This window comes from Coregonus clupeaformis, chromosome 36 (assembly GCF_020615455.1).
Source record: "Coregonus clupeaformis isolate EN_2021a chromosome 36, ASM2061545v1, whole genome shotgun sequence".
Taxonomy (NCBI): domain Eukaryota; kingdom Metazoa; phylum Chordata; class Actinopteri; order Salmoniformes; family Salmonidae; genus Coregonus; species Coregonus clupeaformis.
In genome coordinates, this window is record NC_059227.1 from 35,964,026 (window position 1) to 35,977,849 (window position 13,824).

The window sequence follows — 13,824 nt, forward strand, 5'->3', positions numbered from 1 at the left end:
TGTGTTGTTGTTTTTATCGCACTGCTTTGCTTTATCTTGGCCAGGTCGCAGTTGTAAATGAGAACTTGTTCTCAACTGGTTTACCTGGTTAAATAAAGGTGAAATAAAAATAAAAAATAAAATGGAGGCGCGGAGGCTTCAAAACTGCGCCCCCTGTTGGTCATCTAGTGTATAAATAAATTACAGAGACGGTTGCAAAAGCTGCTACTGTAGAGTTGACTCCACCTAGCAGTTCGCTGTGGTTTGGGAATGGGAATTGAGGGATGTGGTATTTCAGATAAGTGATGCTGTGAACACTGCTGAACAGTAGGGATGGGACGATTTCTCTGGTTTTGTCTAGAAGGGGTACAGCTTTTGTCAAAATTGACTTTGCTATCATCAATAGGCTTCATCCATGGCCGCAGGAAGATGTTTTGGGTTGGGGATGCTGTTGGGTTGGGACTGCTGGTATTTTCTCCACTCATAGTGGAGTAATAAATGCCTAGTTCACTAATTTTGTGTGTGGGGTGGGGATTATATAAAAAATAACACCCCTACTTCCCGCGGATATGGCTACATCAGATCTTTTGTCACATTGTTGCACACAAGCCCAATAATTTTCAAGCTATAATTTGCCAGGCAGCTTATCATGGCAGATGACTGTAACCATGGCTGAATTTAGAGCCTACTTACAGTAGCTTTGCTAGCCCTTACCTTCACAGACAGAATAGGCTACGTGGAGGCAGCAGCAGCCGCAGGGGTGCCCAAGTCGACCCACGTATTATTTTGATATAACAAAAAAAAATCTAGCACCTGAATGAGAAATAATAATAATAATAGGCAAATCAATAGGGGCTTTTCCAGTCAGTTCTTCTAGCTACCAAATAATGTTGGCCATGCAGTTTATAGCTAGCTATCTACTTTATAACAATCGAATGAACACAATGTGTGTCGTGCTAGCAAAATTATTCTGAGACCATTACTGTACATTTGGCAACTTGATTTTTAGCAAAGAAAAGTAATCGACACATTCTGCGTTGTGCGTAGAACCACAAAGAACCTAATCGCGAGCCCTCTGCGAGAGTGGGTCGCTGATGAGAAGCAAACCAGCTGAGAGAAAGAACATGGAATAAACCATGGCCCACAATATAAGCTTTTTTGAAGGTAAGGTGCTACTGTATTCACCTAATTGTAAATTCAAGGCAATGTTGGTTAGCAATCGCATTCCTAGGTAAATGAGACGTCATCAGATACATTGCACGCGTGTAAATGTGGGTTCAATCATGTTCAGAGCGAGCTAGTTAGCTAACTAAAGTTAGCTATGCCTTACAGACCTAACTACATTTATTCGCATAACCTACAGCTGCTGTACATTGGTGACAGTGAATGGACATTTGGTAAACAAAACGACTTAACTAATAGGCACGATTAAAATTGAATTATTATGAGTACATCTACTAAACTAGCCAGCAGCTATTGTTGATGTTTGCTAACGTTAGCTATGTCTGGCTATCAGACTAGCTAGTACTAGCTTGTTATCTGGCCTCAAATATCGTAGGAAATGGGACACTAATTGACTGTTAGGTTTGCGCAGTATTTTACAGGATTAACGTGAGTTACATAAATATAGCTAGCTTGCTGTGCCATGGAATAAAGTTGTACTGTACTTGCGAACGGTCAGACAGCAAGGCCTAGCTAGCTAACGTAAGTTACCTAATTGTTGACGGGCCTTCGTGTCAACTATACGTTTAATGTCATTTTGTATTTCAAATATAGCTACATAGTTTCAACAGGATCAACGTAACGTTATTTGTTGGTTAACTAGCTACCTATAAACAATGCATTCTTTCTGCTTTTCAAGGTAAAGCCCAGCCAGGGCTTTTCATTTCAGACAGCACATAACAAAGTTAGTAGTTAGCTAGTCTGATGAAGGTGTTTATGTAAATAGCCAGCAACCAAGGAAGGACAAAGCATATGATTTATGTATATAACATGCATGCTTATGCATTGTATAGATGCACACTAAACAGTATTATGCATTGTATAGATGCACACTTAACAGTAATGCAATGTCAAAGAAGGGACTACTAATGTAGCTAAGCACCATGCCAGTGTCAAATGTGGTGTCTCAAATTCAGTGTCGGACAGGGGTGGGGGAGTTGAGGACTATTGCTCCTTAGCACACAACTCCAAACAAGACTAACACATTTAATATATTTTTTTGTATTAAAGGTCCTACAAAGTCATCCAATTTCCCAAGTAAAAATAGCCTTTTAATGACCAAAACATCACCCACAATATTTTTACTCTATTAAAATATGCAGAATTGAAGAAATTGAACATTTTCTCTAATCTCGAACTATCAGAGAGCCTGAAAGAACAGGCTGAGTGGGTGGGGAGCTTATAATTCTGAGCTGGCCTTGACTGACAGTTCTTTGAAACACCCCTGTGGTCGTTGCCAGGTAACAAGGTAAACAATGGACCACATGTCATTGATGACCAGGTAAACAATGGGCCACATGTTATTCTGAGCCTAAATAGTATGCCTCAACCCATTTTCTCTGCAAAATGCTCTCATGGTCAACAGAGCTGATCATGGACTGTTGGATATCAGACAAACAGCAGCAATACACAATTGCATTGTTATTGTTTTGTAGCTAATTACAGAATAAAGTTCACTGATACACTTCTTCACAAGAATTAGTCAAGCCTGAGTCACCTTAGAAGCTTAGACATAAGCACATGAAAACAGCGTACAATAAGTGTACTGGACAATTTATTGGTGCCTCTGCATTAGCATTATAAATGACAATATGTTCAGAATTGTACACTACATGACCAAAATAATGTGGACACCTGCTCGTCGAACATCTTATTCCAAAATCATGGGCATTAATATTGAGTTGGTCCCCGCTTTGCTGCTATAACGGCCTCCACTTTTCTGGGAAGGCTTTCCACTAGATGTTGAAACATTGCTGCGGGGACTTGCTTCCATTCAGCCACAAGAGCATTAGTGAGGTTGGGCGATTAGGCCTGGGTCGCAGTCGGTGTTCCAATACATCCCAAAGGTGTTCAATGGGGTTGAGGTCAGGGCTCTGTGCAGGCCAGTCAAGTTCTTCCACACCGATCTCGACAAACCATTTCTGTATGGACCTCGATTTGTGCACGGGGGCATTGTCATGCTGAAACAGGAAAGGGTCTTCCCCAAACTGTTGCCACAAAGTTGGAAGCACAGAATCGTCTAGAATCTAATTGTATGCTGTAGCGTTAAGTTTCCCTTCACTGGAACTAAGGGGCCTAGCCCGAACCATGAGCAACAGCCCCAGACCATTATTCCTCCTCCACCAAACTTTACAGTTGGCACTATGCATTGGGGCAGGTAGCGTTATCATCACTCCAGAGAACGCATTTCCACTGCTCCAGAGTCTAATGGCGGAGAGCTTTACACCACTCCAGCCGATGCTTGGCATTGCGCATGTTGATCTTAGGCTTGTGTGCGGCTGCTCGGCCATGGAAACCCATTTCGTGAAGCTCCCGACAAACAGTTATTTTGCTGACTTTGCTTCCAGAGGCAGTTTGGAACTCAGTAGTGATTTTTACGCGCTTCAGCACTGGCAGTCCCGTTCTGTGACCTTGTGTGGCCTACCACTTCGCGACTCAGCTGTTGTTGCTCCTAGACATTTCCACTTCACAATAACAGCACTTACAGTTGTCAGGGGCAGCTCTAGCAGGGCAGAAATGTTACGAACTGACTTGTTGGAAAGGTGGCATCCTATGACGGTGCCACGTTGAAAGTCACTGAGCCCTTCAGTAAGGCCATTCTACTGTCAATGTTTGTCTATGGAGATTGCATGGTTGTGTGCTCGATTTTATACACCTGTCAGCAACGGGTGTGGCTGAAATAGCCAAATCCACTAATTTGAAGGGGTGTCCACATGCTATTGTAAATGTAGTGTATGTATTGATCAGACATTTATTTGATAATTTACAATAGGCCAGCATAGCCGAAATATTGATAAACATGAACACTCCTGAGAAATAATGGTGAGACATTTAGCGCAAAAAATTGGAGCCAGAAGCCTAATATAGGCACCCAACCACCCTACAGTGTGCAGGACCCCATTGCTTCGTACAATTTGTAACGCTCACCTTCCCGTCCGAATGCTTGAAACAAAAAAACGATACAAAGTAACAATGTGATGTCATATCATGTAAAAGTGAATTACTTAGGCTTTAGGAAATGCAACCAACTACAGAGATTGATAGGGAGTGGAGGGGGACCCATGTACCCTGCTTCAATCAAGCAGGATTCAGTCACCCCCAAGATTTGAAGCAGGAGACAAATCCAGCTATGGCCTCCTTGTCAGGCCTCTCACACTGGGCAGACAGGGGTCCTGGGATGGAGAGCTCGCACAGCTTCCCCACATACTGTGCTGGATCAAGGGTGAACTCGTTGAAGAGGCGATCCAGGAGCCTGTCTTTGTAGCCTGTAATGTTTTTGAAGAGGGAAATGTTTGGAGATGGAAAGTGAAATAAATGGAAAGTGAAATAAAAGTGTAACGTTAAATTAACACTATGGCATCTAGTCACAACAGTGTGCTTTTTCTGGCGTGCTGGTAGGTAGCCTGCTAGCTAAAAGTCACAACACAGATGAAAAGGGGTTAGTTACCAGTATCATTCTGACACATTCTGCTTGAGCTATTTTACGGTTTGTACACAAAGCCATATAACGCACACGTGATGACGGTTTTAAGGCATTGCATATTTAAATGAGTTAAGATTATAAAACACTACTATTGGTGTATAAAATGTCCGTCTTTACGTGAAGTTGCATGAAGCCGGAAGTAATGTGTGCCTCCTCAATCCAAGCGGTTGACATGGGGAGGATGAACTTTGTCAATGTACCAGCTACAGTCATTTTTCATACTTGGGTCAACCTACTATGAACTGGTTTCATACAAATATCATCCAGTTTGATGAAAAACCTGTTCTCGACCTTTAACATTGTAGTCATGACCAATTAGGGTAAGTAATAGGCCTAAGTTATTCACTGCCTGTGCCACACACTATGTGCAGCAAGGAAGTAGTTAATATGGGGACAGTTTATGCAACCCAAAGGCGTGTTGATAAAGGTAATTTACTGGATTAGCTTGGTTTATTCCTTCTTCCTATACTAAATTGCTAGCTTTATAGACCACATCCTGTGAGAGGGGTCAGTGGGCTCTAAAGTGTGACAAAATATTTTGCTGATTTTTATTTCGGGACCACTGTGTGACTAGGATAATTGTTGTAATGATAAGGCTTCGCTGTACCGTTGTTTCTGAGTACCCTAGAGAAAAAAGATAGCGTCATGGTGGCATCATTACTACAGGAAAAGATCTGACCCATATTAACGGTGCAACATTTGTTTCTTACTATAGTGGATCGCCTGGACATCATTTTACATTCATAATCATAAACCATGTCATGGGCCGTTTTTAAAACTGCTTGTGCGTTGTTAACCATTTGTTTACACTTTGTTCAGTCATGGCTAGCTAGCTAACAACCTGGTAACTTTACTAGTATATCCAAACATTTGGGGGCACAGAAAGGAAAAGGGATAGCTTCTTCAGGAGATATATGATCATAGCAATGAATGAATTACATATTTCTTTATTTTATTATATATATTTTTTTATTAACCCATCCTTCGGAGGACAAATATATTTTTTGTTTTTTTGCAGCTTTTCTGCTACATACAGTGGGAAAAAAAAGTATTTAGTCAGCCACCAATTGTGCAAGTTCTCCCACTTAAAAAGATGAGAGAGGCCTGTAATTTTCATCATAGGTACACGTCAACTATGACAGACAAAATGAGAAAAAAAAAAATCCAGAAAATCACATTGTAGGATTTTCTATGAATGTATTTACAAATTATGGTGGAAAATAAGTATTTGGTCAATAACAAAAGTTTCTCAATACTTTGTTATATACCCTTTGTTGGCAATGACACAGGTCAAACGTTTTCTGTAAGTCTTCACAAGGTTTTCACACACTGTTGCTGGTATTTTGGCCCATTCCTCTATGCAGATCTCCTCTAGAGCAGTGATGTTTTGGGGCTGTCGCTGGGCAACACAGACTTTCAACTCCCCTCCAAAGATTTTCTATGGGGTTGAGATCTGGAGACTGGCTAGGCCACTCCAGGACCTTGAAATGCTTCTTACGAAGCCACTCCTTCGTTGCCCGGGCGGTGTGTTTGGGATCATTGTCATGCTGAAAGACCCAGCCACGTTTCATCTTCAATGCCCTTGCTGATGGAAGGAGGTTTTCACTCAAAATCTCACGATACATGGCCCCATTCATTCTTTCCTTTACACGGATCAGTCGTCCTGGTCCCTTTGCAGAAAAACAGCCCCAAAGCATGATGTTTCCACCCCCATGCTTCACAGTAGGTATGGTGTTCTTTGGATGCAACTCAGCATTCGTTGTCCTCCAACCACGACGAGTTGAGTTTTTACCAAAAAGTTATATTTTGGTTTCATCTGACCATATGACATTCTCCCAATCCTCTTCTGGATCATCCAAATGCACTCTAGCAAACTTCAGACGGGCCTGGACATGTACTGGCTTAAGCAGGGGGACACGTCTGGCACTGCAGGATTTGAGTCCCTGGCGGCGTAGTGTGTTACTGACAGTAGGCTTTGTTACTTTGGTCCCAGCTCTTTGCAGGTCATTCACTAGGTCCCCCCGTGTGGTTCTGGGATTTTTGCTCACCGTTCTTGTGATCATTTTGACCCCACGGGGTGAGATCTTGCGTGGAGCCACAGATCGAGGGAGATTATCAGTGGTCTTGTATGTCTTCCATTTCCTAATAATTGCTCCCACAGTTGATTTCTTCAAACCAAGCTGCTTTCCTATTGCAGATTCAGTCTTCCCAGCCTGGAGCAGGTCTACAATTTTGTTTCTGGTGTCCTTGGACAGCTCTTTGGTCTTGGCCATAGTGGAGTTTGGAGTGTGACTGTTTGAGGTTGTGGACAGGTGTCTTTTATACTGATAACAAGTTCAAACAGGTGCCATTAATACAGGTAACGAGTGGAGGACAGAGGAGCCTCTTAAAGAAGAAGTTACAGGTCTGTGAGAGCCAGAAATCTTGCTTGTTTGTAGGTGACCAAATACTTATTTTCCACCATAATTTGCAAATAAATTCATAAAAAATCCTACAATGTGATTTTCTGGAAAAACATTTCTCAATTTGTCTGTCATAGTTGACGTGTACCTATGATGAAAATTACAGGCCTCTCTCATCTTTTTAAGTGGGAGAACTTGCACAATTGGTGGCTGACTAAATACTTTTTTCCCCCACTGTATACATACATTTTACATTTGACATACATGGTACTTTTATATAAAGCATTTTTACATTTTAGTCATTTAGCAGACGCTCTTATCCAGAGCGACTTACAGTTTTAGTGAGTGCATAAATTTTTCTAACCACTCAAGTGTTGCTTTAGCAGTATGCTTAGGGTCATTGTCCTGCTGGAAGGTGAACCTCCGTCCCAGTCTCAAATCTCTGGAAGACTGAAACAGGTTTCCCTCAAGAATTTTCCTGTATTTAGTGCCATCCATTCCTTCAATTCTGACCAGTTTCCCAGTCCCTGCCGATGGAAAAACATCCCCACAACATGATACTGCCACCACCATGCTTCACTGTGGGGATGGTGTTCTCGGGGTGATGAGAGGTGTTCGGTTTGCGCAAGACATAGCGTTTTCCTTGATGGCCAAAAAGCTCAATTTTAGTCATCTGACCAGAGTACCTTCTTCCATATGTTTGGGGAGTCACCCACATGCCTTTTGGCGAACACCTAACGTGTTTGCTTATTTCTTTAAGCAATGGCTTTTTTCTGGCCACTCTTCCGTAAAGCCCAGCTCTGTGGAGTGTACGGCTTAAAGTGGTCCTATGGACAGATACTCCAATCTCCGCTGTGGAGCTTTGCAGCTCCTTCAGGGTTATCTGTGGTCTCTTTGTTGCCTCTCTGATTAATTACATTTTACATTTTAGTCATTTAGCAGAAGCTCTTATGAGTGAGTGCATATATATATATTTTTTAATGTTTCCCCTTAAACCACTCAAGTGTTGCTTTAGCAGTATGCTTAGGGTCAGTCCTGCTGGAAGGTGAACCTCCGTCCCAGTCTCAAATATCTGGATGACTGAAACAGGTTTCCCTCAAGAATTTCTCTGTATTTAGCGCCATCCATCATTCCTTAAATTCTGACCAGTTCCCAGTCCCTGCCGATAAAAACATCCCCACAGTATGATGCTGCCACCACCATGATGGTGTTCTCGGGGTGATGAGTGGTGTTGGGTTTGCACCAGACATTGCGTTTTCCTTGATGGCCAAAAGCTCAATTTTAGTCTAATCTGACCAGAGTACCTTCTTCCATATGTTTGGGGAGTCTCCCACATGCCTGTTGGCGAACACCAAACGTGTTTGCTTATTTTTTTCTTTAAGCAATGGCTTTTTTTCTGGGCACTCTTCCATAAAGCCCAGCTCTGTGGAGTGTACGGCTTAAAGGGGTCCTATGGACAGATACTCCAATCTCCGCTGTGGAGCTTTGCAGTTCCCTTCAGGGTTATCTTTGGGCTCTTTGTTGCCACTCTGATTAATGCCCTCCTTGCCTTGTCTGTGAGTTTTGGTGGGCGGCCCTTTCTTGGCAGGTTTGTTGTGGTGCCATATTCTTTCAATTTTTTAATAATGGATTTAATGGTGCTCTGTGGGATGTTAAAAGTTTCGGATATTTTTTTATAACCCAACCCTGATCTGTACTTCTCTACAACTTTGTCCCTGACCTGTTTGGAGAGCTCATTGGTCTTCATGGTGCCGCTTGCTTGGTGGTGCCCCCTTCTTAGTGGTGTTGCAGACTCTGGGGCCTTTCAGAATAGGTGCATATATATTAAGATCATTAGATCATCTTAGATTGCACACAGGTGGACTTTATTTAACTAATTATGTGACTTCTGAAGGTAATTGGTTGCACCAGATCTTATTTAGGGGCTTCATAGCAAAGGGGGTGAATACATATGCACGCACCACTTTGCCATTATTATAATTTTTTTAATTTAATGAAACAAGTTATATTTTTTTTTTTCACTTCACCAATTTGGACTATTTTGTGTATGTCCATTACATGAAATCCAAATAAAAATCAATTTAAATTACAGGTTGTAATGCAACAAAATAGGAAAAACGCCAAGGGGGATGAATACTTTTGCAAGGCACTGTAGCTAACAAGCTTCTGTATGCAGAGCAGCACCAGAATTAAAAACACATCTTACCTTTTTGTAGTTAGTTATCACGTTTGACGTTGGATTTATTAAGTCTATAGTATCCTTAACTAGCATTGAAAAAGTGAATCCATTCTTCTCTAGCTAATTACAAGTCTCTCTCCCTATCTTCTGAATCATGATTGTAACGTCAGTACAGTAGCCTATGCTTCGGAGGGGCATGTAGCCTGAACACGCACACACGCTGGCAAAGATTTTCAGCTTGCAGGCAGACACTGGAATGACAGAGTGAGGGCTTTGCATAGGCGATTTGTTGTGTTTTTTTGTGGGACTAGAAAAAAATTGTGGAATGTAAAAGAACATTAATAACCGGCTCCCATGCTTTTAAAATAACGGTTCTGTTCCGGAAAAGTATGGATCACTTTCGTTACAGGTTCCGCTTCTGTACCTTGGAAAAACTTAATTTTCCAGTTTTCAGTTCTGTTACCTGAACAGGTTCCAACCCCTGGTTTCTAGAGCACAGAATGTGCTTCAAAAGTAGCTAGAATTCATATAGGTTGTATCTCAATCAATTTTTCAAAAATCATATTTTCTGCTGCTCCTAAATTTCATGTGGTGCTTGTAACTTTTTAAAGTTGGGAGCACCAGTGACCTCAATATTTTATTTATTTATTTATTTAGAGCCATGGGGGTCAGTACGTTGAGATTAATCTGACAGATTCTAAAGGTAGCCTGTCATTCTAGAATCCTCTAAATGCTCACCGTAACAATTTTCTTCAATTATAAATAACTGTAAGTGCCTAGAGTGGATGAGTTATGTGGGAAGTATCTAGCTGTACCTACCATAGACTGGTTTGAGCTGTCTTGCGGCAGTCCGTCTGTCAACAGTGCCCACAGGGGTGAGACGGGAACAAAGCTGCAGTGACTGTGTCAGTGAGCCATGGATTTGAACCACCAAGCCAGACTCAAAGCTCTCTTTCAACTGCTGTGACTGACCAGTCGAACTCATTTAGGCTGCTGACGGTGTTATGAAGAAGGTGGGCTAATACATGTAGGGTGGAAGCTTTGCGTTCATAATGCTGTAAGGATAGCCTAAGACGTTATGAAATCATAAGTAGTAGGGTGGAAATGGAAGGAGCCCAATGGACAAGCCATGACTTAGTTATCTAGACTACAGTTGGTGTACAAAGATCCTATGTAGATATTTTTTCTGAATTCGGCTAGATTTAGGCATGTCCTATATTGTGATGTTTGCCTGTGCACTTACAGTGGCACTGTTTTTGACCTCTGGCTATCTGCCACATCCCCAGCTTCACTACTTCTCCTGCTGCGGTGCCACATAGGATTGATTTAAATATTCGACAATGTATTTTACTGCAGGGAGAATTATCAATTTAATAATAGCTCAGCTATGGAAAACATTTTAAGTGCCTCGAAATGGTTTCCTACACGGTAAATCCATATGAATTCAAGCACTATTTGACAGCATCCCTTTTGATTTAAACACAACTTTCCATACATGTTTGCCAATGGAAGAAGTGGTCAGAAAGTGACTTTGGACCTGAATGCCAAAACATTCAGGAGATATAGAGGTGCTCAAAGTTGACCCATTTTGCATACCACACTGAGACATCCATGTCTTCATCACTGGAAAAGATAAATGGTTGAATTTGATATAATTGAAATGCTTACAAACAGGGTTTTCAAACTATTTAATAATTTCTTGAAAAAACGGACATTCTTTAAACCTTTTTAATATAAATGATCTAAAAACGCGTAAACTCTGGTTTTTTTGTGTTGTGCCCACCATCGGTTGAGACACAACATGCTCTTCAAAACAGGGTTGGTGCCATTTCAATCATAGAAATATAATTCATAGAATGGACCTATCCCTTCAGACCACTGCAATTTAGCTGGGACACCATTGACATTTAAATTTAATTGACATTTTAACTTCTAATTACTTCCACAAAGATGGCCACCGGTCCACCCACCATTGAATGTCAACTTAAATGGTAATGTCTATTCCAATATGTATATTTCTGTGATTTCCATAGAGGATGGAGGATTGACTGTATAATTTAAAACAACAGATATTCCCATTCAAGTCAACAATATCTGATGTGTGGACCAACCATCTTTGTGGTACCATTTGAAAGTCAACATTTCAATTTTATTCCCATTTTAGTACATTCATCAGCCAAAACATGACACCCACCCTGTATTCAAGAGTATGAGTCTCAACCGATGGCGGCTACAACGCAAAAACCTCAAACAATTATAAAATAGGGTCTAAGCTACAACATATGCGAATATGAAAGAAATACTTAGCACATTTTTATTTAATTGACATTTTAAGGTTAGAAAATGTATTTATTAAACAGTTTGACAACCCTGTTTAAAAGCTTTTAAATGATATCAATCTCAACCATTTTTCTTATCCAGTGATGAAGACATGGATGTCACATGGTATAGTGCGGTATGCAACATAGGTCAACTTTGAGCACCTTTAGCGCTTGAATGTTTTGGCATTAAGGTCCAAAAAGTATGATCACTTGTACAATGGGCAACTATGTATGGAATGTTTCTTTCAAATCAAAAGGGTTGCAGTCAAAATGGGATTGAATTCAAATGGATTTACCCTACAGAGGTCAAATGTCTTTCCTCGTCCTCAGAAATTGATACAGGGAGGTCTACAATTAAGTGATTGCAATAATGACAGGGTGTCAACACCGGAAACAAAACACAGCTCCTCAAAGCATCATTCATATCGCTTTTCATGAAAAACCACCATCCAAAATCTGTTTTTGGCTAAACCAGCTATTGTGATTCTCGTGAGATATTACAACTCCACCATGTCTAATTTTCGAGCAGCATAGTGCTAAGCCTCTAAGGCTGTTACAAATGTATGATGAGAGTCACCAGGAAATGAGTATTGTGGTCCACAGAGAGAGAGAGAGAGGGGGAATAGCTCCTTGGTACCACCTGCTCTGTTCTCAGCTGCCGATTTGTTTCCTCTGCTTACAGTTTTATTGCAGACATGAGTTGTGCTTTATTCATCAAAGAACATAACAGGTGTAGTCAGTTATTCTTTGTTGACAACTTGAATCAAGGTTGCTCTTTGATGATTTGAATTATACATATGGCGGTAATACAAGCAATGTTGAAATTATTAGTGATCATTTCAACTGATGCCTTCATTTGGCCTCGTATAACTGAACTGATGTGAGTTGTGGTTTATTATATTCAAGCTCTGGATAGATCACAGGCCAGGCGAGATGGAGGGTACAAGTAGAACTGGAGCTTTTCTCTTTCTGATGGCAGTGAAGAGGAGAGGAGACACGAGTAAGCACTTCTCCTCCGGACCTAATTTCAGCACTCAGCCCTCGCTGCACTGCATCAATTTGACCCTGCAGTATCCACCAGACTAAGATGGACCCCAAGCCTCTCTCTTTTCTGTGTATTCCTATTCCCACCTGAGAGCCTGCCTGCCTGCCAGCTTAATATATAGACTGACGCACGGCCACATGTACACACACTGTCTGCATGCAGAGTCATTGTGTTGAGATGGAAGTGTGTAGACTTTTGTTCTACACTAGAGATACAACCTGGCGGTGATGTTACTGTAAAACTACAGTACATGTATCACATAATCATCATAATTACATATTTGTAATCCAATAATATACTGTATGTAATCCATTAACTGGAAGAAGTACCCAATATGTTTATCCAATGGTTAGGCCTAAGTGGACATAAAACCAAGGCATTATCTAAGCACTCTCTTCCACCCCTTTTCTTGCTCTTCTTTTCTCCTAAGCAGCACATCGGTGGTGACCATGGAGATGGACAGACAACAGCACTCCTCCCCAGAGGGACAGAAGGTACTGTGGCCCCCCTCCTCATGACTCACATTTAGGGCATTGTTACTCTGCCCAGCTCTCGCTCTACTCTCACTATCTCTGCCAAAGCATGTCTGGCAAAGCCATCCAGGGGACTACCAACAAAATGGGGTGGTTTTATGCTGCTGCTGGTGAAAAGTTCATGTTGTGACATTTGATCCTTACAACACTCTGTTATTATACACAGAACATTTAATCTGATTAACTTTATTGTGAATGTGATTTTACTTTAGGCTAGTATAACAATCTTCAAAACATGTTTCTCTTGTTTCAACTGTGTGAACAAGGACATCAGATCAGTGCTGTTATTGTCATACTCTACGGGGTGTATCAGTTTTTCATGCAGCATCACTCAGACATAATTCTGTATCTATGTACTCAGCAAAAATGTCCTGCAACCTGTGTCACCAGATCCTCTGTGTTAATGATCTTATCTGTTCTCTTCTCGCTCGCTCTCTCTCCCCACCAGTCCCCCGCGCTTAGGCACTTCTCTTCTGCGGATCCCCTAAAAACATATGAAAACAGGCCAAATACAAATAATCACATACGGGCTCTAAACCAACTAGGAAGTGGCAAGAGGCTAAGGTATGACATATCACTGTTGCAAGTATCTCTTCAGTCCAAGTTGGAATGTTTTGCTGACAATTGCAAATATCACAATGAACCAGTACAACCTGTTTA

At 41.3% G+C, this 13,824-nt stretch overlaps 1 protein-coding gene across 4 annotated transcripts in view; it reads left to right on the forward strand.

Annotated features, from left to right (window-relative positions):
• The first annotated feature begins 697 nt into the window (after positions 1-697).
• Positions 698-13,824, forward strand: part of LOC121552275 (sentrin-specific protease 6) — a 36,794-nt gene continuing 23,667 nt past the window's right edge. For 2 of the 4 annotated variants that reach the window (XM_041865052.2, XM_041865055.2), the window contains exons 1-3: positions 698-1,143; positions 13,062-13,125; positions 13,613-13,728. In XM_041865052.2, coding sequence (XP_041720986.2) covers positions 13,081-13,125; positions 13,613-13,728 — 161 coding nt within the window. In that variant the 5' untranslated portion in view covers positions 698-1,143; positions 13,062-13,080. Of the gene's footprint in view, positions 1,144-12,565; positions 12,587-13,061; positions 13,126-13,612; positions 13,729-13,824 lie in introns of those variants that run through there. The other 2 variants (XM_041865053.2, XM_041865054.2) reach the window with 2 other exon arrangements.